The sequence below is a fragment of the Ranitomeya imitator genome, chromosome 1 (assembly GCF_032444005.1).
Source record: "Ranitomeya imitator isolate aRanImi1 chromosome 1, aRanImi1.pri, whole genome shotgun sequence".
Lineage (NCBI taxonomy): Eukaryota > Metazoa > Chordata > Amphibia > Anura > Dendrobatidae > Ranitomeya > Ranitomeya imitator.
In genome coordinates, this window is record NC_091282.1 from 553,076,355 (window position 1) to 553,102,672 (window position 26,318).

Genomic DNA, 26,318 nt, shown 5'->3' on the forward strand with positions numbered 1-26,318 from the left:
GTCTTCACCACAAAATGGGAGCCAGTAAGGGGGACATCATTGCAAGAAAGAGGCCATTATTGCAGGAAGCGGACCATTACTACAGGAAGGGTGGCAATAATACTAGAAGGAGTCGATTATTACTGGATGGAGATAATAATACTAGAGGGGGGGCATTGCAACAGGATGGAGACCAACATTAAAAACTAATTAAAGAACCAGGAAATAGGTTCGCTATTGGTCAGTCTGCTGAATGTTGAGCAGAGTTCAGTGTGTTGAAACTGCTGAGCGACTAGCCAAGAATGAGAGCTGTAGATGGGAGAGAGGCAAGCCAGGGTCTGTCTCTGAATTTAGACTGCACGGATCAGCTAGGAAAGCAAGCAGTCTGTGTGTTAGAACTGCAGAGAAACGTGTGGAAGCTGCAGCTGCAGTGTGAACTGTGCATGGAGTTGAACACTTCTGTGTGGCGCTGAAAGCTGCTGGAGCTCAGGCTGAAGGTGATACCGAGACTGGTAGGCCTTACCTGTTCTGTGTATAAAGTTTGCTCTGAGAGAAAGGACTAATCTGTTCGGATGAGCCCACACTAACATCTATGTGCCTGCTAAATGAGCTGGTTAGTTGCTGTTATACCTTTCTGCTCAGAGAGGCTGTTTTAGTTGTGAATCCCTTGGAGTATTATGAAAGCAATAAAATTGCACGTTTGGACAAAACCCGCAGTGCTTGTGTAAACGCTACCTAATGCCTGCTTGAGATCGTGAATCCCCACAACATCTAGAACGACCCAAGCTCCGAGCTACAAAACTGTATCATAACCCATACAATGAACACTGTAAAAAAAAAAGAAAATACACCAAAAATGTGTTTTTTTTTCATCATACTGACACAAATGAAAAGAAGTTGGCCAAAAAAAAAAACACTTTATCACTGAAAACTTAATTTCACCCTACAAAGAATGTGGTCCATCAAATTCATATTTTTGCTTTGTGTGCAGCCAATTTACGATCCTGAGTTAGCGACTCCTGGTATAGATAAGAATTTAGAAATAGAGAGCTATAAGCATTTTTATATAAGTAGTATCTTAATACAAGGGACCAAAATATATATCCTGGTATACTGAAAGGGCAGCTTGTAGACAATATGGAAAACGTTTTTAGGATGTAAGGGGTAGATAATGAAATAATTACATCACACCAGAATATATTTAGGTGTTAGCTAAATTAAATTGGAGTACACATAGTATAAGAACTTATATACCGTATATATGCTTTGATATCTTTGCCTGGGAAAGTGTTGATGCAGTATAACTACCTTGTGTCTTGTTGCTGTGCTCAGTCTTTCCATGATGTATATGACCTGTGACATTAAGCTACATTTGACAACCTCACCTTTGTTGCAGAGTTTGGCTGTTCTACACCCAGTTTTACACCTCCTATACTTCTTTTTAGGCTCGCTCACACAAGTCTATAAATTGAAAGAGTATAATCTGATAAAAGAAGGGATCAAACACAGTCAAACGTTATTCAATGAGGCTGTGCAGGTCTGTGTTTTTTTTTCTCAGCGGTATTTGGCATGAGAAAAAAATTGCAGCATGGTGCAATTTCTCTACGAAATCAGATGGATGTGAGAAAAAAAATGGATGCCATAACATTCTCTCTCTCTCATTATTCTGGCATTTGGCAGATATTGAGAAAAACATGCATATGTGTCTTTTAATATATAGTGTATGTAAACCTCTGGATTCAACTGTATATATACACTGTATATACAGTACAGACCAAAAGTTTGGACACACCATCTCATTTAAAGATTTTTTCTGTATTTTCATGACTATGAGAATTGTAAATTCACACTGAAGGCATCAAAACTATGAATTAACACATGTGGAATTATATACTTAACAAAAAAGTGTGAAACAACTGAAAATATGTCTTATATTCTAGGTTCTTCAAAGTAGCCACCTTTTGCTTTGATGACTGCTTTGCACACTCTTGGCATTCTCTTGATGAGCTTCAAGAGGTAGTCAGCGGAAATGGTCTTCCAACAATCTTGAAGGAGTTCCCAGAGATGCTTAGCACTTGTTGGCCCTTTTGCCTTCACTCTGCGGTCCATCTGGTATAGCACCCCATCACTCTCCTTCTTGGTCAAATAGCCCTTAGACAGCCTGGAGGTGTGTTTGGGGTCATTGTCCTGTTGAAAAATAAACGATGGTCCAACTAAACGCAAACCGGATGGAATAGCATGCCGCTGCAAGATGCTGTGGTAGCCATGCTGGTTCAGCATGCCTTCAGTTTTGAATAAATCCCCAACAGTGTTACTAGCAAAGCACCCCCACACCATCACACCTCCTCCTCCATGCTTCACGGTGGGAACCAGGCATGTACTGTCCATCTGTTCACCTTTTCTGCGTCGCACAAAAACACGGTGGTTGGAACCAAAGATCTCAAATTTGGACTTATCAGACCAAAGCACAGATTTCCTCTGGTCTATTGGCCATTCCTTTTGTTCTTTAGCCCAAACAAGTCTCTTCTACTTGTTGCCTGTCCTTAGCAGTGGTTTCCTAGCAGCTATTTTACCATGAAGGCCTGCTGCACAAAGTCTCCTCTTAACAGTTGTTGTAGAGATGTGTCTGCTGCTAGAACTGTGTGTGGCATTGACCTGGTCTCTAATCTGAGCTGCTGTTAACCTACGATTTCTGAGGCTGGTGACTCGGATAAACTTATCCTCAGAAGCAGAGGTGACTCTTGGTCTTCCTTTCCTGGGGCGGTCTTCATGTGAGCCAGGTTCTTTGTAGAGCTTGATGGTTTTTGCAACTGCACTTGGGGACACTTTCAAAGTTTTCCCAATTTTTTGAACTGACTGACCTTCATTTCTTAACATAATGATGGCCACTTGTTTTTCTTTACTTAGCTGCTTTTTTCTTGCCATAATACAAATTCTAACAGTCTATTCAGTAGGACTATCAGCTGTGTATCCACCAGACTTCTGCTCAACACAACTGATGGTCCCAACCCCATTTATAAGGCAAGAAATCCCACTTATTAAACCTGACAGGGCTCACTTGTGAAGTGAAAACCAATTCCGGTGACTACCTCTTGAAGCTCACCAAGAGAATGCCAAGAGTGTGCAAAGCAGTCATCAAAGCAAAAGGTGGCTACTTTGAAGAACCTAGAATATGACAGATTTTCAGTTGTTTCACACTTTTTTGTTAAGTATATAATTCCACATGTGTTAATTTATAGTTTTGATGCCTTCAGTGTGAATGTACAATTTTCATAGTCATGAAAATACAGAAAAATCTTTAAATGAGAAGGTGTGTCCAAACTTTTGGACTGTACTGTATATACAGTGTTAGGGTTGGCGGAACGCACCAAATATATAATTTATTAAATGGAATTGGTGCGTTCGCAACCCGGGATCCACCGTGCAGGAAAGCACCTGCTGCTAAATAATGGCGGCTCTATATGGCGGTATATACCAACTCTGTTAGCTTCACAGAGTAACCGCGAGAGGAAAGCTCTGTGCCCTGTTAGACTTTCACAGAGGCACAGGCCAACTACCCAGATGTGAGTAGTGAGTGGTCATGCATGCATACAAAACTCCTCGCCGGAGATGCCAGCATTCTAGGGGCTTATTTCAGCCGGGTCCCTGAACACATTCAAACACATGACCACATTGGCGCAAAGCATATAGCATAAGACGATACTAGCGCATGGCCGTGCGGTCATGCGCAGTTTATATAGTTGCAGCACAGGAAGCTGCTACTGAAGTTTTTGCCCTTTCAGGACCTTCCAGAAGAACCAATGGAAAGTGCTGCAGTACCTGAGCATGTTTTGCCCTTTCAGGACCTTCCAAAAGGACCAATGGAATGTACTGCAGCACCTGAGCATGTGAGCGAACATGTGGCCCTCGACCTCCAATGGGAGACCCTGCCCTGGGCATGCTCAGTGTGAGTAAACAAGGACTTAGTCCCAGAGAGGCTCGCTCGCCGCAGATCAGTGCAGGGTACCATAGGAAAGCCAGAAAGGCAGTAGTGACCCTATGCACCGAATCAGCCCCAGCGAGACGCTGGGAGCGACGTCTCCGCTGAGCAGAGCCCACTGCGGCCGATACCGAATGGGAGACCGCAGCAGACACGGATCGAGATTCCCCCTGTGCAGCAGAGGAAACTCGACTCCTAACATACAGTGTATATATACAGTTGACACCAGAAGTTTACATACACTATATATTAAAAGACACATATGCATGTTTTTCTCAATATCTGACGTCAAATCAGAATAAACCTTTCCTGTTTTAGGTCAATTAGGATTACCTATATATATACTGTATAGTCATTTTTTTCATCCTAAAAATTAGAAAAAGGGAAATGTTCAGATGCAAAAGTTTGGGCATTCTTAGCGATCTGTGTGCTCAGGTAACTTTGACCAAGGTTTCAGACCTTATTTAGCCTGTTAGGGTTATGGCTTGTTCACTATCATCGTTAAGAAAGGCTGAGTGATGCAAGTTTCCCAGCTTTATAAAAACCCAGCCTCCTCTAACATTGTGCCAAAAGACAGAAGCCATGGGTTCTTCTAAGCAACCGCCTATCATTCTGAAAATGAAAATGGTGGAAGCCCACAAAGCAGGAGAAGGCTATAAGCTAGCATAGACTTTTCAGGTTGCCCTTTTCTCAGTTCGAAATGCTATTAAGATATGGCAGTCAACATGGGGGTGGATCAATCATGCTTTGGGGTTGTGTTGCAGCCAATGGCACAGAATATTTCATGGACAGAGGGAAGAGGGGATTAAATGAAAATATAAACAAACTAACATTGTCAGATCATGCAATCTTGGTAACATACTTTCTTACATCCTCATTAGGTCCTATTCAGATATGTTTTACAAGACCAAACAGTATTTTATCACAATGACTAGCATCAGATGCACAATGTATATCAATGATGTCTTGTGGCTACCAGGTCTATCATGACAACTTATATGTGCTAAGTGATTTTAACCAGGCTAGAGTGAAGTGTAGTTAAAATGGCTTTTAATTTCATTGCTGAATTCTCATGCTTGATGGAAAAAAAGACAGTCCTAAGTAATAACAGTTCTTTGAAGATTTATTGGATGGATCTCTGTTAATCTGTTTTTTCCTCACATTTATTTATAATGGATCCATCAGTTCTGTCTCAGGCCATTTTCTGATCTGGATGGAATAGTGGAACATCTCATGTAGTAGAACATAGGGTAAAACAAAAGAAAATACAGTTCGCTATCTGTCTTTGTCACGCATATACCAAACAGATCTACTTTATCCATTTTTGTTGCCTAGAATTTTTTTTTGCCAAGTTTATAGTTTTAAAGGGGTTCTCCTAGAAATGTAATAAAATAAATATAGCAAAAAGAAGGAACAGCACAAAATACTTATCTTCGGGTGCAGGGCCCCAGACAATCCGTCCACCGATCATCCAGACTTCATAAAATTTCAAAAAAAGAGGCAGCACTCCATTGTTCCAATATAAAAATGTGCAGGGTTTAATTTACCCACGTCTGGGCAACGTTTCAGCTCAAAATAAGCTTTCTCAAGCAGTGGGTGTATCCATATGCTGTGTATTTATACATGTCTTAACAATCCTTAATTATGCTTATTCATATATACATAATAAAGTGCTTTACATATTACATCATAAATCACCATCATTTCTTGATAATACAAAGTGCATCAGTGCAAAAAGTGCTATTGCTCATGTGCTTACATAAAACTTATTATAATCCTTATTGTTTCCTCAGATTGTATCTAGCACTGTATAATGAATTGCTGTATTGATAATATATTAGTTTACTTTACCCTGGGGACACATGTTACGCGTGGAGGGCGCCATCACTGTTGTCCAGCGTTTTGCCTGACCTACTGCGCATGTCTGAGCGCGTCACCGCTATGGAAAGGATTACCGGCCAATCAACTAGGCTGTGTGGCATCGTTTCTATATCGCCATATTTGTTGGGCAATAGCACTTTTTGCACAATGGAGTGCTGCCTCTTTTTTAATAAAATAAATAGATACATAAACAAAATAAATGATACACATTAAAATATTAAACATTTTTCTAAATACATTTATTTAGCAAAAAGGTATGCTCTATCTAGAGCACACTGTCAAAATGTTAAAGATGACTAGGGCTCAAGAAGTAGGGAAGGAACATTTTTATATTTGCTCCCAAAGCTGTTCTTGATACAGGGAATTAATTTTTTTAGGGATTAGAGGAGCAATACTTTTGTCAGTTCAAGGTCACGTTCACACTATCAGTATGTAACAAAATGGCACAGGGTGGTAGTCATGGGCGAGTCTACTAAGTCACAGTCAGTGAGCAACCCGATCCCTTGCACATGAAACAACAGGTGAAGTCCCAGTCCTGCAGTACAGTCAGTTACCTCCAGCACAGTCAGTTACCTCCAGCTTACAGTCACTCAGGATGGAGTGGACGAAGTTTCAGGAAAACGCCACAATCCAAAGTTCTGTTCCAACGGTAAAACTTTACTGAACACGGTGCAAACAAGACAATGCAGCCTGCTCTTTCCCTGCGGTGTTAGGCATCGAGATCCCACTGCTGCACGGGGGAATCTCAATCCATGTCTTCTGCAGTCTCCCATTCTTTCTCAGCCTCAGAAGATCCTGCTCAGCAGAGACGTCGGTCCCAGCGTCTTGCTCAGGCTAATGCTGTGCGTCTGGTTGCTGCTGCCTCCCCAGGTCCGGCTATAGCAACCAGCATTAGTCAACTGCGAGCAGACGCTCCTGGGACTAATTCCTGCTTTTGGCCTTCTGAGCATGAGATGACCACTCATTGGTGGTTGGAGGTCACATGCCCAGGTCCTTAAGCAGCTCGGATTGATCCATTAGCAAGGTCCTGGAAGACTGCAGCAATAAAAGGATCACACGGCCGCGTGCACTAATATATCCAAAACCGTGGTGTGTGTGCAAGCGTGTATGTCTCTGGTGCTAGCTCCTAATTATCCCCTACCCTCGTGTTGTGTATGTGTCTGGGTGAGAGGAGTAAATTACAGCACCAAGTAGTGGCAACACCAGTACACCACAGTGCACGATAGCGTTTGTTAGTGGCGTTCACCAGTGTGATGCCACATGCACTCTGTGCGCTAAATGTATTCTGTTTATGTCTCTTTAGGCATTGCTATTGCGACGCCGCGTGCATAGTGGGTCTAGATAAACTCTTACCCCTGCGTCCTAGGAGCTGAGTCTTGTGACCTCACTTGTGCTGATTCTGCTGTGCCCTGTGACAGCTAACAGGGTACAATTTCCATTTGTTATGAAACAGCGGTTCTGTGAAGTAACAGTGCTAACCGCAGTACACACGGGGTGACTGTTAACCCGTGTGTGTTTTGTGCGATACCGCCATTTAGTGTCCGCCGTTGCTGAGCAGCAGTTGCCATCTCTGCACGGTGGACCCCGGGTTGTGAATGTACCTTATTATTACATTTATTTGGTGCGTTCCGCCAACCCTAACATGCGGCTTCAATAGACTGCACGACAGCAGCTTCTGTCCTGGTCCCAAACCCCGTATTTCTCCCGGGGTCGATTCCCCTGAGCTAATGTCTGTCCACGCTGCCCGTCAAGCTAGGGCAGCTTCTATTGCCCCTACCGGGGAATCCTCTGTCCTTGCTATGGTGCATGTCAAGCCCTGGGCAAATCTGCCCAGGCTTTACTCTCAGAGCAGGAAGTCATTTTCCTAAGTTCAGAGGCTTTGTACCGTCCCCCTTTTAACTCCTCCCAACTGTTTAACCTTTAGCTCGCTATCCCTAAACTAAACATGTACAAATGCATTCACATTAAATTGTAAAACATTAAGAGAATGTGTACAACACATTACATTCATAAAACACTAGCAAGCCGCACATAACACATGTGCTTGATACTCAGGAGGGAGAAGGCAATTGAGGGTCCCCACCACCTCTTTACAAGTATTTGGTCAGTATTTTACATCAGTATGTGTAAGCCAAAACCAGGAGTGGGTGATAAATGCAGAAGTGGTGACTATGTTTCTATTATACTGCTCCTCTATTTGTTCCACTCCTGGTTTTGGCTTATAGATACTGAGGTAAAATACTGACCAAATACTGAATGTGTGAATGTGACTAATGTGATAAGAAACTGATTATTTCTATTTACATGAAACTTTTACTGGTTGTTAAGGGGATAGAGGCAGAGCAAACTAAATGGGAAATCCCAGTTTCCTGGATGATGGTTTTAACACCAGCAGTAGTAGTAACAGGAGTTCAGAACATGTCTGGATGCTCCTTAATGAAAGGCAGTGCTCCTGATATTATTTTCTATTTTTAATTCAGAAATAATTATTTTGGATTTAAAAATACTGTTTAAAGTGAAAAAATATATATTTTTGTAGTTCCTAGAACAAAATGATCAAGTTTCAGCATTAAAGTGCTTATCGGTCCTATTATAAACTGGTTGCTGTTACATACATGTCACAACCCCAGGGTCAGACTCTGTCCCCTTCCCCTAATGGCTGCTCCGTTTGATGTTCTCCACATTGGGTTTCACAAGTTACCCAGCGTACCTCTCTGACATCATCACCTAACGTTTTTAAAGGTCAACTTATAAACATAGGAGTTTCTGAGTAGTCAGTAAGTGATGTGTTCAGTTGCAGTTTGTTTTGGAGATTGCCACCATTTAATTCCTTCAGCTGCAATCATCTCGGCAAACTCCTTTGGTTCTACATGTTGCGTCTACTGATTCTCAGACCTTCTGAGTAACACATAATTTGCTGTAAGCATTACGATCTATTATCGGGACACTATATACATTATGCGTAAATCATCTCTGCAAACTCCTGTGGTTTCTACACCTGCTCCCGGCAATAATAAACTGTTTCTTGGACTTTTTCACATTACACTGCAGCAATTCCTGCTGGTCAAAGCACTTTATCATAAGTTTTTGCCATTTACTTAGGTATTTATTGTGCTTTTAAAGACATGCCAGAGGAGAGAACTGCTTACAAACTTTAGTACATCCAGCCCATTCATGTATGGTCAGTTGTTTCAGTGAATGCCATGTAATTCTACATTTTTCCAGCAGCAAATACTTAAGAGAAAATGTCTAGCTACTTTAAGCTTCTGCCACCAAGAACAGCATATTGCCTATCAGGCTTTTTTTTTTTTATAATACATTTACAATAAAACTATTGTCTAAAACACTCCTCAATTGAAAATGTTTAGGCCAGGTTAACGTCACGTTTTGGCCACAGTTTCATGACTGCATCAGGGGTTAAATCTACAAAAGTAGACTCCGCTGGTCCAGAAAACGTTCCTGTCCATGTGGAAAATCACCTTTGTGCACCAGCACATTAGATAAAATTAGTACATGTCCTGTCCATGTGTGGTCGGTGACACATGCAGACACAGATCAAAAATTTGCTCATCTCAGTGAGCCCTCAGTGTTCTTCCAAGAAGAATACACGATTTTAGGTTGCCTACAAGAAAAGTATTGGGATGTTTTGACTGACAGGTTGATAAAATATTTGCACAAGACTACTTCTTTATTACATTTTGACTGATAATAGTGATGGAGTCCGGTCGAGAAGCTAATCTGATGAGGAACATTTATCCTTTTCCACCCCTGTGTTGTGTCATTGTGTCTCATGTTCTGCGCACGCAGCAGACGGGTTGGCTTACACGTCTATCATACTTCCACTATGTGACCTATGTCATGCCCCTCAGTAAACCTCATGATGGTTATGTTCATTATGGCTGAAGACAAAGTAATTTTATATAGTGGGTAAATCACCAATGCTCTTTGGTTCATAGCAGGTTAAATACTGAATGGGGTCATAACTGGATTTACTCAGTAGTCAGGGAAGGAAGGGTAACTGCACACCAGAGAATCATAGCACAGAAGAGCAACCATGCGAGTGAGAAAGACGGGGGCCATCGGGAGGAGGGCTGAACATCCAATTTGAAAATCCTGATTTAACCTTTCCTTCGCTATATATATTAAGAATATGTTGCAAGCCCCTCTGGCAAATCTTAGCTTTGAAGATGTCAGTACACAGCTTGTGTGTTCATTACAGCCTATATAATACATACTGTTTAGTGAGTGGAGAAAAACGTAACATTCTGTAGAAAAGAGAATATGGGAGTATATTCTCTCAGTACTACTAGTACAATAGAGCGTTCAGAAAGATATCTGGCTCTCTGCGATCAGTGGCAGTGCAGATAGAGGACAGCGTTAGCAGCCAGAGTGGGGATCCCGCAGCATTAATAATGGATAGGGAGATGTTTGGATAAATTCATGCTGGGCTACAATTACAGCGTGCTGTTCCTTAACTGAGCACTCATATCCATGTCCAAAAAATGTGTTTTCTGTATGCTGCTAGTTGGGATAGGTTTCTGTTGGTTCAGAGTTTTTTTGTCCTTGGAACGACAACCATTACTGTGTTGATAATATATTTACAAGCCTTTGGAAAGAGTGGATGATCCATCCAATTCAGTCCGCATTTATGAGCACATATTTCAATCTTGCTGCTTCCGAGGTGCAACAAATACATTTGCTTATATTATACCCCCCTTCTTCTTTACATTTACAGGTTCTGTTTTACATGCACTAAACAACCACTAATTGGTAAAGGTTCATGATTGATGGTTGATAATAGACTATTTACACAAGGAGACCAAAGTAAACTATGCACATTGAGTGATCTGTAATACATAGGGTACTGCACCCAATTAATGAGTGATTGCAAGATCATTCGAGAAGGACTCCTATCAAAGTTTTTATCTTAATATATTGCAGTCATCATTTTATATACTGTAGCACTGTGTACTTACAATTGCTCATTTTGCCTTTCTACACAGCTAATTCTTCAGTTTTCCATTAGGTCTATGACATCACGTGATTAATAACAGTCTAGCTGAATCCTTCTAAGCTCTATGTAAAAACAGGATATCAGGTTTCCCTGTATAATCATAGTCACTGCAAAAGTTTCTGGCAGGGGGAGGAGTGGACAACTCCTGAAGGAGTAGAAGAAGCGAATGATAAATACAGAGACAAGAAACTTCCTGGTTCTACATAGAGCATAAAAAAAGAGAATTAACTTGGTAGAAGGACAAAAGGAGCAATTGTAAGTACACAGTACTGTATAATATGATGACTGCAACATATGAAGAACATAAAAACTTTGATGGGAGGCGGAGTGCTTCTGTAACTATTTTTTTTTTACATTGTAACAAAATTCTTGTGCAATATGCTAATTACCCCCAACTAGTTATCTGGGCGGGTAGTTCCTTTGAATAGTCATGTTGTGTGGGCTGTAATCACAGCCATTGAGCCATTGTGATGTATCTGACATGACTACGCCTTCACTGGAAGACATATAATGATAACTGTAACAAAGCTCTCCCATCACATGCGCAACTGAAATCATTATTATTATTATTTTTATTATCATTATAATACATTTTTATAGCGCCATTTATTCCATGGCGCTTTACATGTGAAAAGGGGGCAAGTATAGGCAAACACAATAAACATGAGCAAAAACAAGGCACAAACAGGTACAGAAGGAGAAAGGACCCTGCCCGCGAGGGTTCACAGTCTACAGGGGATGGGTGAGGATACACTAGGAGAGGGTAGAGCTGGTTGTGCCACGGTTCAGTAGGTTGAGGATCACTGCAGGTTGTAGGCTTGTCGGAAGAGATGAGTCTTCAGGTTCTTTTTGATGGTTTCCATGGTAGGCGAGACTCTGATGTGTTGGGTAGAGTGTTCCAGAGTATGGGGGAAACACAGGAGAAGTCTTTGATGTGGTTGTGGGAAGAAGAGATAAGAGAGGAGTAGAGAATGAGATCTTGTGAGGGTCAAAGGTTGCATGTAGGTAAGTACCGGGAGACCATGTCACAGATGTATGGAGGAGACAGGGTGTGGATGACATTGTATGTCATAGTAAGGGTTTTGAACTGGAGTCTCTAGACAATAGGAAGCCAGTGAAGGGCTTGGCATAGGGGAGAGGCTGGAGAATAGTGGGGAGACATGTAGATTAGTCGGGCAGCAAAGTGTAGGATGGATTGGAGTAGTGCCAGAGTGCTAGAGGGGAGGCCAGAGAGTAGGAGATTGCAGTTGTCAAGACGGGAAATGATAAGGGCAGGCACTAGTGTTTTTGTGGTTTCATGGTCAAGGACTGCATGGATATGTGAAAATGTTTTGAGTTTTAAATGGCAGGAGGGGGCAAGAGATTTGATATGTGGCTTGAAAGAGAGGGCAGAGTTGAGGATCACTCCGAGGCACCGGACATGTGGGACAGGGAAAATGAGCAGCCATTGACATTGATTGATAGGTCTGGTGGAGGGGTAGAGTGAGATGGAGGAAAGATGATGAATTCTGTTTTGTCCATGTGAAATTTTGGTGAGTAAGGAGGTGAGGTCAGGTCCGGATAGGTAGATCTGCGTGTCATCGGCGTTAAGATGATACTGTAAACCATGGGATTCTATGAGCTGTACCAGGCCGAAGGTGTAGATGGAGAAGAGTTGGGGTCCTAGAACTGAGCCTTGAGGAACACTGACAGACAAGAGGTGAGGAGGTGGTATGGAGGAGGGAGACACTGAATGTTCGGTCTGTTAGATATGACGAGATCCAGGATAGGGCCAAGTCTGTGATGCCAATTGATGAGAGAATCTGTAGCAGGAGGGAGTGGTCCACAGTGTCAAAGACAGAAGACAGGTCCAAGAGAAGGAGGACAGAGTAGTGTCGCTTGCTCTTGGCGGTTAGTAGGTCATTGGTGACTTTAATTAGGGCAGTTTCAGTTGAGTGATGGGGTCGGAAGCCAGATTGTAACCGTCAAAGAGGAGGAGGAGGAAAGGTGGGAGGACAGTTCAATATGGACATGCTGTTCCAGTAGTTTTGAGGCATAAGGGAGAAGAGATATCGGGCAAAAGCTAGACACAGTGGATTGGTCGAGGGAGGGCTTTTTGAGGATGGTGTGATCGAGGCATGCTTGAAGGATGAGGTAGAGACACTAGTTGTGAGTGATAGGTTGAAGAGGTGAGTTAGGGTTGTCATCATGGCAAGTACACCATGCACTATGCAGGTAATTAGGTTTTTATGTAAAGGAATGTCTGTAATATGATAAAAGAGAAGAGTAAATGTGTTGATGACAGTTTAGTGTGACAGGTTTACTGTAAAAACAAGTTATACCCATACTAAAAGAGGACCCGGTCCATGAAGGCCCGTTTTTGCTTTTATTTTATTCCTGCCGTTCCCATGAGTATTCTGTTTGTTTTTTTGTATGTTCATCATATGGTTCAAGATATATGGACTTTTTTATTTGCTGCTAATTTTTATTGTGTATACTGAAGGATGGGGCTCATAAAGTGATTGAGAACCCTAAAGGTGCGCCCCAGAGAATCCTGTGTGCCATGTCCCTCGGAAGAGACCATAAATATATCTAATAAAAAGACCAATATCTCTGGAATTGTCTGGTAAATTTTTGTTATTTTTTTAAAAAAGTGAATACTTAGGAGAATCGTGAATAAGAGAAAAGCAAAAACCTATTCACTTTTGACCTGAGACAGGTCCTATTTAAAGCTGTTATTGAATGGTCACCTATACTCCTGCTAGCTACTGTACACATTCAACTCCTATTCCTTGCACTCCTGTGCTCCCTCACAATATTATTAGGCCAAACTATATTTCACATGCTTCATTCAAAAAAAAAAAATTTAATATGTAATTTATTGTGGTTGAAGTGTATCTGAATTGTATGTATTTTTATGAAAGTTTTTTCACCAATTGACAGAACATATGAGCTCTTTACAGGTTGATGTGCAGTGGAAAATGGCAACAAATTATTTTATCATTTAAATACAGGTCCTTCTCAAAAAATTAGCATATAGTGTTAAATTTCATTATTTACCATAATGTAATAATTACAATTAAACTTTAATATATTATAGATTCATTATCCACCAACTGAAATTTGTCAGGTCTTTTATTGTTTTAATACTGATGATTTTGGCATACAACTCCTGATAACCCAAAAAACCTGTCTCAATAAATTAGCATATTTCACCCATCCAATCAAATAAAAGTGTTTTTTAATAACAAACAAAAAAAACCATCAAATAATAATGTTCAGTTATGCACTCAATACTTGGTCGGGAATCCTTTTGCAGAAATGACTGCTTCAATGCGGCGTGGCATGGAGGCAATCAGCCTGTGACACTGCTGAGATGTTATGGAGGCCCAGGATGCTTCAATAGCGGCCTTAAGCTCATCCAGTGTGTTGGGTCTCTTCACAATATCCCACAGATTCTCTATGGGGTTCAGGTCAGGAGAGTTGGCAGGCCAATTGAGCACAGTAATACCATGGTCAGTAAACCATTTACCAGTGGTTTTGGCACTGTGAGCAGGTGCCAGGTCGTGCTGAAAAATGAAATCTTCATCTCCATTAAGCATTTCAGCCGATGGAAGCATGAAGTGCTCCAAAATCTCCTTATAGCTAGCTGCATTGACCCTGCCCTTGATGAAACACAGTGGACCAACACCAGCAGCTGACATGGCACCCCACACCATCACTGACTGTGGGTACTTGACACTGGACTTCAGGCATTTTGGCATTTCCTTCTCCCCAGTCTTCCTCCAGACTCTGGCACCTTGATTTCCGAATGACATGCAAAATTTGCTTTCATCAGAAAAAAGTACTTGGGACCACTTAGCAACAGTCCAGTGCTGCTTCTCTGTAGCCCAGGTCAGGCGCCTCTGCCGCTGTTTATGGTTCAAAAGTGGCTTTACCTGGGGAATGCGGCACCTGTAGCCCATTTCCTGCACACGCCTGTGCACGGTGGCTCTGGATGTTTCCACACCAGACTCAGTCCACTGCTTCCTCAGGTTCCCCAAGGTCTGGAATCGGTCCTTCTCCACAATCTTCCTCAGGGTCCGGTCTCCTCTTCTCGTTGTACAGCGTTTTCTGCCACATTGTTTCCTTCCAACAGACTTACCATTGAGGTGCCTTGATACAGCACTCTGGGAACAGCCTATTTGTTGAGAAATTTCTTTCTGGGTCTTACCCTCTTGCTTGAGGGTGTCAATGATGGCCTTCTTGACATCTGTCAGGTCGCTAGTCTTACCCATGATGGGGGTTTTGAGTAATGAACCAGGCAGGGAGTTTATAAAAGCCTCAGGTATCTTTTGCATGTGTTTAGAGTTAATTAGTTGATTCAGAAGATTAGGGTAATAGGTCGTTTAGAGCAGTGTTTTTCAACCTTTTTTGAGCCGCGGCACACTTTTTATACTTAAAAAATCCCGAGGCACACCACCAACCAAAATGGCACAAAATGGTGCGTCCAGGTTTGAGATGAAAGTCTGCAGTCATTCTATGTGACTGCAGGCTTCTGAATTCTCACAGCGCAAGCACTGCACACTTTCAGGATTCTCCCTTGCCGGTGGCCAGAGTGGACGGTCATGACAGCACAAGTATGTGATTTGGATACTTCTGGTCACATTCTAACTAGACGTGTCCGGCCTCAGTCAATTCATTTTCATTGAATGAGGCCACACATGTCTAGTCAGCACGTGACCGCATGTATGTAAATCACCAACATCAGAGAATTATGATAGCAGTGTGTACTGTGAGAATTCAGAAGTCTGCAGTCACATAGTATGACTGCAGACTCATCACAACCTTGGACATCCCCTTTAATGTTCCTAACAAATAAAAATGAGAATTAGTATCACAAAAAAAACACATTTACATCCAGGTACCTGATAGATGACGTTGTTTGTGGAGTCGCCTCTTTCTTTTCATCTTCACCTTGTCCAGATGCCATGATGACTCTTGTCATCCACCGGCAGAGCTCGTTTCTGCAGACTTCCATCTTCTCCTGTCTTCTGCAGCACATCCCGACACAACACCCTTAAAGATAGCAGTGTTATTATAATGCTCCGGAATAAAAATATCTGCCCTAGGCTGAGCCCCTGAGTAAATAATTGCCCCTCACTTTATTCCCAGCACATAATATGACCCTCACTGTCCCTCTTATGGTACATGCCATCCACACTACCCTCTCTCTCTTTTCCATACTTCACACTGCCTTCTCATACGGTGTCCCTCATAGAGAGCCCAGTCTCTCTACTGTGCCCCTTCATTACACTCCTCCTACTTGGCATACTGTCTCCTCCTGGCTGTTACCCTCACACTACTCAGTATCTATTCTGTGTCCACTCACACTTTCATCCCCCCATACTGTCTGCACACATTTCTAATAGCCTCCTCATGTACATCCCCCCCCCGCTAACATACCCCTTTGCTCTCTCCATATTTCCTCCTCACACATTCCCCCCTCACACATTCCCCCGACTCCCCATACTGTCCTCACACATCCCATCGCTGTTGCTCCCAGTACTGTCAGCACACATTTTTCCCCTCGCTACTGTGTCCACCCCCATCTCCCCACTCACCCCCACAGAATATATCCACTGCCCTTCCGATAGAATAAATCCATCCCCTTCCACAGAATAAATGCACCCTGCCCCACACATGCTAAATAAATTCCAGCCCCCCCCCCCCACGTACACACTGAATAAATCCCCCCCACACACTGAATAAATCCCCCCACACACTGAATAAATCCCCCCCACACACTGAATAAATCCCCCCCACACACTGAATAAATCCCCCCCACACACTGAATAAATCCCCCCACACACTGAATAAATCCCCCCCACACACTGAATAAATCCCCCCCACACACTGAATAAATCCCCCCCACACACTGAATAAATCCCCCCACACACTGAATAAATCCCCCCACACACTGAATAAATCCCTCCACACACTTAATAAATCCCCCCACATACTCCCCATAAACCCACTCCACACACTGAATAAATCCCCCCACACACTGAATAAATGCCCCCCACACACTGAATAAATCCCCCCCACACACTGAATAAATCCCCCCCACACACTGAATAAATCCCCCCCACACACTGAATAAATCCCCCCCACACACTGAATAAATCCCCCCACACACTGAATAAATGCCCCCCACACACTGAATAAATCCCCCCACACACTGAATAAATCCCCCCACACACTGAATAAATCCCCCCACACACTGAATAAATCCCCCCACACACTTAATAAATCCCCCCACATACTCCCCATAAACCCACCACACGCTGAATCTTCGGTGTCTTCAGCTCCACAACAACAGGAGCACTTACCACCAAGTCTCTTCTTTCTCCTGCGCGCCGGATAGTGACGCCAGCAGCGTGATCACATGACTTGATCACGCTGCTGGCGTCGCTCTGACCCAGCGGTCAGAGCCTCAATTGTACTCGCAGCTGGTAGATGTCTGCGAGTACAATTGATCTCCGGGAGCCGGCGCGCTGCAGCTTCTCTGTGCCGGCTGTCAGCTTGACAGTCTTCACAGAGAACAGCTGACTCCCGTTCCCCGCGGCACACCCGACCATGTGTCGCGGCACACTAGTGTGCCGCGGCACACTGGTTGAAAAACACTGGTTTAGAGAACCTTTTCTTGATATGCTAATTTATTGAGACAGGTTTTTTGGGTTATCAGGAGTTGTATGCCAAAATCATCAGTATTAAAACAATAAAAGACCTGACAAATTTCAGTTGGTGGATAATGAATCTATAATATATGAAAGTTTAATTGTAATCATTACATTATGGTAAATAATGAAATTTAACACTATATGCTAATTTTTTGAGAAGGACCTGTATAAATGATAGTTCAGTTTGCCAATTAATGCAGCTTATCACCAAATAAATTACTTTATTATTCAGAATTTTGATTTACAAAAGTGATACAGAGTGGACTTTACAGTACTGGACAGTACAGTGGTGAGCGATTTTTACAGTAAAATGAGAAGGGAGTAAATAAATTGCTGGACAGCTGGCCAGGCTTTCACACATGGAACTGACAGTCATCGCTGCAGTAACTAAATACTTGATGACTAGGCCGGTGCGATGACCTTTGCTCTGACACGGCTTCCTTTAGGGCCCTCTAAATGATCATTGTAAATGGTTTAGAAGATGTGATCTGTACTTAGAGAACATTGAAGCAGGCACTTAAAGGGAACCTGTCAGCAGAATTGAGAACAGTATCCTACAGACAATGTCAGGTCAGCACCGTTATACTGACTGCTGACAGGTCACTGAACTAGGGGGCAGGTCAATGAGGGATCAGTGACCTGTCAGTAGGCTGCATTATGAATATCTAAGCAGAGCACCACATGAAGACCCCCCACAGGCCACACTGGAGCACAAGCATATCATTAACTCAAACCGGAAAATAAAGATTAAACAACAACCACAAGACGGATTTCATCAACCCAGGTATCATTATAATCAGTATATCGGCGCCAACCTGACACTGTCTGTAGGTTACTGTACACAATCCTGCTGACGTGTTCCGTTTAAGTTCAATCAAACCAACATGTCAGGAGAGGTTTTGTTCTGATGACTCTTCCATGAAGGCCATATTTGTGCAGGCGTCTCTGAACAATATAACAATGTACCACAACTCCAGAGTCTGCTAAATCTTTCTGAAGGTCTTTTTCAGTCAAGCGGGGGTTCTGATTTGCCTCTCTTGCAATCCCACGAGCCGCTCTCATTGAAATTTTGCTTGGCCTTCCAGACCTTATCTTGACCTCTACTTTTCTCATTAACTGCCATTTCTTAATTACATTTGAACTGAGAAAAGAGCAACTTGAAAACTCTTTGCTATCTCCTTATAGACTACTCCTGCTTTGTGGGCCTCCATTATTTTAATTTTCAAAGTGCTAGGCAGCTGCTTAGAAGAACCAATGGCTGCTGTTTTTGTCACAATGTTAGAGGAGGCTGGGTTTTTTCCTTTTTGTAATTTTTAAAATTTAAAAAATGACTATCTTTTATTACCCAGACTTTTAAATGCCACTGTATAATTTACTTATTCACTTTTTATTAACTGTCTAGGGGGATTAATGGTAAATAACAGCAATTTTGCCATTTTTTACTTTTACATTTTTACTGACATTCACCATGCAATACAAATATAGTGGTCGGTATGATTATAGCAAGTTTATAATTTTTGGAATTGGGGTTGTAATTTTTTTATGTTTTGTTACCTTTTTAGAATGTACACAGATGTTGAGGAAAAAAAGTGTTGAACATTGTATCTATTGTTTTGCTTAGGCTATGTTCACATTTGCGTTGTGCTGGGCTGCGTCGGCGACGCACCGCACAACGCAAACAAAAACGCAACAAAATGCACGCTAAATCGCTGCGTTTTGCGACGCATGCGTCCTTTTTTGGCGAAATTGGGACGCAAAAAAAATGCAACTTGCTGTGTTTTCTGCGCCCCACACTTGCGGCCAAAAAAACGCATGCGTCGTAAAACGCAGCACAACCCATGTTAAACTTAGGGGTGCATGACGCATGCGTCGCCGCAGCGTTTCCCGAAGCTGCGTCGGGAAACGCTAATGTGAACGTAGCCTAGCTGTGTAGGGGCTTATTTGTTTATGGAGCAAACTGTCATTTTCATTGCAAACATTTAGCTGTACATATGACTATTTTTTTTCTTTTCCATTTTTTGGGAGGTAAGAAGAGCAAAAAATGTATACCTTTGTTTTATACTTAAAAAAGGAGTGAATTGTTTTATAGTTTACTACTTTTGCACAAATAAAAAAACAAGAAATGATTTTTTTGGTTGTGGTATTGTAACAAATGTAATTTTTTAAAGCACCACTGCAACATGTTTTTATTGCAGCACTGAAGTAATGCAGCTAATCTAAGTTATTTTCCCCTAGTAAAATACTAACTAGCCACCGTCATCTTCAGTTATCTTCACCTCTGCACAGTTTTCTGCAATTTGTGACCTGCCTGATTGCTTCAGTGTTTGCTGGTTTACCCAAATGTCACTATTCAATGTAAATCTATGAGAGCCAGAAAAAGAGACTGTGACCATTATCTCTGACTTTTGGCCAGTCAGAAGTTGCAGTCACAAGATGGTGGTATGGGACCAAGGCAGCGCCGGGAACAGATGAAGACGGCAGCTGGTAAGTATAATACTAGGGGCAGGGAACTTAGATTAGTTGTACCATTCCAGCACCGCAACAACAAAAAAACGCTGGAGTGGTGCTTTAAATTTTCTGTTTACAGGACTGTGGGTAGTACATGCAAGTATTTGACCTTAATTCTTTCTTTGTGCCGCAGTATGTAAACATTATTTGCCTTTCTTTTTTTTACCTTTAAAAGCATAAGGAACCTACACATGCGATATTATATTGCACAATTCACTACTTATAAAGTGCAATGTATACTGACATGCAGCCTATTAGAGCTCATCTTTGTTTTTATCGTGTAAAAGTGATAAACAAAAAAATATTAAGTATTCCTATAAATTTGTCACACTTGACCTACAAAGTAAAGTTAATTTATCTGTCACGACTCTGTTGTCGGGTGACCTGGGACCAGGTGCTCCTTCCCTGTCTCTAACAATTGGGGTGCCTTAGCTCACCCTGCTCCTGGATTATTTCTGTTGGTGAAGACACCAGGGCCACGTATCTTGCCTTAGCTCCTGAATCCAGCCTCCGTCTGTACCCTTCCCCCACCTAGGGAAAAGGGGAGTAGGAGTGCAGTGCAGTGCAGTAGTACACCAACCAGACAAACAATGTAATACGAACAGGGGTAACGAAACATACCAAATATACATACATATAACAGATGAATGCAGCAGGGAGTGGAGGATGGGGTTAAATCAATTTAGGAGAAGAAAGGGAATTATTACACACTCAAAAATTAGCAACAGTCACATATAAATCTACAAAATGCCTTCTCCAACAACAGCTACCAACAACCTCCAGCCATGCAGCATAAGCTAACTCTGACAATGAGTGCTAGCCAGGGCCCAGATTTTATAGGAGATGGCAGTGGCTGACAGTGCAGAGCTGAGAGCCTACACTCAGGAAAGCTTCCAGGAGCTCTCAGCTGAGCAGAGTAACCCCTGCACTGCTAAAAGTAATTTACACCATATAATATAAAGGTGAAGTGCTTCTAATCAGTGCAGGAGTAGAAGAAATCAGACACTGCGGTCTTTTGGCTCGTCTGTCGCAGTAAACCCGTGACTTTATCATTTGTACTACAATTGGACAAAACCAAAACCCAAACAGCAATAGCAGAATTCATAGGCCATGGTCACACTATCAGTATTTGGTCAGTTTTTTACCTCAGTTTGTGTAAGCCAAAACCTGGAGTGGAACAGAGGAAAAGTATTATAGAAACATATTCACCACTTCTGTATTTATCACCCACTCCTGGTTTTGGCTTACACATACTGATGTAAAATACTGACCAAATACTAAATGTGTGACTGCAGCCATACAGTGTATCCCTGATCCAGTTTCTCCTTTTCTATCTTATTCGGCCTTCAAAGTAGCGTAGGAGATTTGCTATAGAGGATATTTATTGCGTGTCCACTGTGATAAATGTTTGATTTGTAGGTGTCCTACATCTTGAACTCTTAGGACCACAGTGAGTAGGAGAATGAATTTAACAGGTGTCATACATGTGCGGTGCCTATTCATGCAACGTTTATCGCACTAATACAATCATGTACAACCATCATTTTTTGTCGTCTGCCCAAAGACATTGAATGGAGTGGTAGGGCATACTCACGACCACTGGAATATCCAAACTGCTCCTCGACTCTGTTGCGCAGTGAGGAGGAGGGGGCTCAGGATCTCTGTTCTAGATCTGTCTGAGGCAGTACTTGTGATCCATCATTTATTGCCTGCCCTGTAGATACATGTCCTCTGTGGCACAAAACTTTTCGGCTTATATTGTTAAAACTTGAAACAGAGGGGACAGAAAAACAAGAAAAACTTCCAGAATCAGTGGAACAGCAGTAATTGGAGGAAGTACTCCATTTAATTTGAATAATCCCCCTCTTTAAGTGCTACAATAAAAAAAAAAATTTGAATTGAAGGTTCCTATTTCTGGCAATGACGGTATTGCTATCTTTTACCAACACCTAGTTTTATTTCTAGTTTGCCTGCTGTATACTGTTTGTACTTTGGACACGTTGATAGAGTGTTGTCCGAAGAAATGATGTGCTCCCTGCCATATTTACAAATAGGCAGAAGTAACCACTGTATGTTGTATCTTGTTTTATTCTGGTGTCTGTATGTACATATCGTTTTGTCACTAAAAGTAAAAGATTGATGCTTTATCACATATTCACCTGACCAATATGCATGTGTATTTCTACGACTAGAACAATGAAGCGCGACGTGATAAGTCTGGGTGCCAGGACTTCTGGCTTTCTTAGCACAGACAAATGACATGTGTTTCCTATCTCTTCAGGAAATGAATAATTTGGGCCCTGAGAAGGCCAGACATTGCCATTGTGGAGCCTAAGGAAAGAACTATTGTAACATATGCTGTGTTCTCGTCTATCAAGGATACCGTGACTTCTCTCTTTTCTTTTTTGTTGTTACACTTCCACAATCTTTACTTCGCAAATGTCTTCTACTACTAACAGGTATGGTTTTCTGTTCACTCCTAACCAAACCCTATATCTATACAGCAGTAATACACCATTGCTATTTATTTCTACTAATTTCATTATTGTGAAAAGTGAACTTTATATATTATCCTGAAGCAATGCTGAAAAGAGAAATATGATTATACAACGCTGTTGTGAAACTTGTACAGCTGCACAGAGTGATGCACTGCCACATTAATCCTATCCAGACTTGGTGATTTTCCAATTTTTGGTTTCTTCCTCCCTTTCTTCCAAGAGCAGCATCTTTTCCATTTTTGCATCAACATAGATATTTGAGGGTTTGAGTTTGTTTTGTTGGATGAATTGAAGTTTTGAATTGAACCATGCATTTTACTATTCAATGTATTGCAAAATGGAAATTATTTTCAATAACAAATTATATTGTGGTAGCGTGTTAGACAGTAGAATTGATGTGAATACTTTTCTGCCCAATGATGACAGAAGTATTCTCGGAGTGATACCGTTATTGGCTAAATAGAAAATAATATATGTTTGCCAGCTTTCAGAAGAATAAGCTTCTGTACTCTGAAAGCTTGCAAACATATTATTTTCTGCTTAGCCAATAATGGTATCACTCCGAGAATACTTTTGTCATCATTGAGCAGAAAAGTATTCACATACAAAACGGAAAGAAATTACAAGTGTGGTGGAATTGCTAAAACAAAATGCAATTCTGCAATTGTTTTTTCTGGGTTTGTTTTTACGGTATTCGTTGTTTGGTAAAAATGACTAGCAAGCAACATTTTGGCATTTTGATCACTCATTTTGACAATATCCAAGCTTTTTAATACTATCAGTATATTTTTATATAATTGATGCAATAATTGATGCAACAATTTTTTTTATTTTCTATATTGGTCTTTGGTGCAACTTCCTTTATCTGCTCATCGTGTAATTTGCACTTGACCAGTCCACTCTTGTTTGTAGTAACATGCTATATAGAGATCTGTATATACAAGTGCTTCTCACTCAATTAGAATATCATCAAAAAGTTAATTTATTTCAGTTCATCGGTACAAAAAGTGAAACTCATATATTATATAGAGTCATTAGAGAGTGATCTGTTACAAGTGTTTATATCTGTTAATGTTGACGATTATGGCTTACAGCCAATAAAACCCAAAAGTCTTTATCTCAGTAAATTAAAATAATTCACCAAAAACACTCGCAAAGGCTTCCTAAGCATTCAAAAAGGTCCCTTAGTCTGTTTCAGTAGGCTCCACACTCCACAAATAGGGTAAGCCACAAAAGGTCATTGCTAAAGAAGCACAGAGAAGTTCACAGAGTGCTGTATCCAAGCATAATAATGGAAAGTTGAGTGGAAGGAAAAAGTGTAGTAGAAAAAGGTGCACAAGCAACCGGGATAACCGCAGCCTTAAAAGAATTGTTAAAAAAGGCCATTCAAGAGCAACCACACACAGACATATCCAGGACATGGGCTACAAGTGTCACATTCCTTGTGTCAAGCCACTCATGATGAATAGACAACGCCAGAAGTGTCTTACCTGGGCTAAGGAGAAAAGGAACTGGACTGTTGCTCAGTGGTCCAAGGTGTTGTTTTCAGATGAAAGTAAATTTTACATTTCATTTGGAAATCAAGGTCCCAGGATCTGGAGGAAGAGTGTAGAGGCCACAATCCAAGCTGCTTGAGGTCTAGTGTGAAGTTTCCATAATCAGTGATGGTTTCAGGAGCCATGTCATCTGCTGGTGTAGGTCCACTGTGTTTTATCTAGACCAAAGTCAGCGCAGCCATCTACCAGAAAATTTTAGAGCACTTTACCGCAGACAAGCTTTTTGGAGATGGACATTTCATTCTCCAGCAGGACTTGGCACCTGTCCACACTGCCAAAAGTACCAATACCTGGTTTAAAAACAACAGTATCACTGTGCTTGATTGGCCAGCAAACTCGCCTGACCTTAACCCCATTGAGAATCTGTGAGGTATTGTCAAGAGGAAGATGAGACCCCAGACCCAACAATGCAGACGATCTGAAGGCTGCTATCAAAGCAACCTGGGCTTCCGTAACACCTCAGCAGTGCCACAGGCTGATCGCCTCCATGCCACGCTCTATTGATGCAGTAATTGATGCAAAAGGAGTCCTGACCAAGTATTGAGTGCATTTAGCGAACATACATTTCAGGAGGCCAACATCGGTACTCGATCCTAACCTGGGACCTCATTGTTTCAGCCAATCTGAATTGGCTGAAACAATGAGAAACGCTTTGATTGGCTGTTCAGAATTGAACAGCCAATCACAGCGATCGAGAGGCCTGGGGGTGGAGCCATGCCCTGGGATGCCAGCGCCATCTTCCTCCAGGTAAGATGGCGCCGGAAATTTAATGCGATCACCGCGACTTAAGTTGCGATGTCGCATTAAACAGTATGGCATACTATCCCGTCACTAGAAATTAAGTCCCAGGTCACCTTGACGGGATAGTACATCATATGGGATTAAGGGGTTAAAGCACTTCTCTGAAACACGAAATGCCATCCTCCTAGGTATACTTCTTATGTTGAGATAATAAAAGACTATTTTTTATTCCAAACGGATTATCAACTTATGTAGTGGATATTTGATGCTGTAGGACCTCCTTCTTCTTTGATTTCTTTCCATGTCCTGGACTGGGACGACTCTGCGCGGCTTCACAGCAAGGTGCTTCTGGATGTGGTGAGCTGACTCTCATTCCCTTTAAACACCGAAAATATTCCAGCTCCAGCAAGATGGGTAAAAAAGTCTTTATTTATAACACCATGAAGATATAAAAATTCCTTACACCAGGTAGACCAAACAGGTGATAGTGTGAATACGGCTACGCGTTTCGACCAATGTAGGTCTTACTCATGCCTACATTACAGACTTTTTTACCCATCTTTCTGGAGATGGAATATTTTCGGTGTTTGGAGTTGCTGTTGCAGGACGTCTTGGTCTGGACGGATTCCATTTCTGATGGTCTGGTTGGTGGGCTGGCTTCAGCTTTTTTTAGCCTTTTTTCATTATTTTCTCATTCCCTTTCCCTTCTTTGCATTAATAAATATTGCTATTCCGCTCAGACGTAATTTTAGAGTCAGCCATGTTGCATTTTTTGCCACAGTGTTTTTGCCCCAATTTTGAAAAAAAAAAGTGGCAAAATTCTTTTTGCTTTTGCTGCTGAGAAAAAAAAAATTGTGGCTGCAACATGTGAACAGCCTAAGTATAGATTTTTTAATTTATGGAGAGCACTGGAGCAATTAATAACCTTGCGACCGACCTCTTTAAAAGGGGGCAGAGTGATGAGCTCATATATTGTTTTTGCATAGAGACTGTCTGCATTTCCATGAATTCCATAGTTACTTGAATCTTTATTAAAAAAAAGGGTGCTTTTATGGAATCATTACATTATTCAGAACTGCTGAATAGTGATCACCTGCTGTTGCCTTCTGCAGCCTGTCTGCTGTTGACAGATCGCATTATGGCCACGGATGCCACTGGGGAGACTGACCCATAAATATTGTATGCATGCAGTTGACATTTACTTGTTTTCTTTTTCATTTTTTCTTTGTGAAAATCTATGTATTATTCACAAATCATCACATAAACCACCACATTGTAAGTTTAGTAAAACTTAAAGGATGGCTGTACTTTCAGGTGACTTCGGAATAAGTTCTCCAGTACATGAGGAATAACACTATATCTGGCCGTCTGGGCATTACATGACTTGTCTACTGCATTTTCACCAGATTTCCTCTCTGATGGTTCTACAGTATCTCTTATAGAGATTGTATCAATCTTCTG

The 26,318-nt window shown here is 41.7% G+C and overlaps 1 protein-coding gene across 2 annotated transcripts in view; it reads left to right on the forward strand.

Moving 5' to 3' along the window:
* HOMER3 (homer scaffold protein 3) overlaps nt 1–26,318 on the forward strand; it is a 221,667-nt gene that overhangs the window by 97,425 nt on the left and 97,924 nt on the right. The window contains exon 2 of one of the 2 annotated variants that reach the window (XM_069767718.1): nt 22,344–22,521. The exons of the other annotated variant lie outside the window; for it this stretch is intronic. Coding sequence (XP_069623819.1) covers nt 22,502–22,521 — 20 coding nt within the window. The 5' untranslated portion in view covers nt 22,344–22,501. The remainder of the gene's footprint in view (nt 1–22,343; nt 22,522–26,318) is intronic. 2 annotated transcript variants of the gene reach the window in all.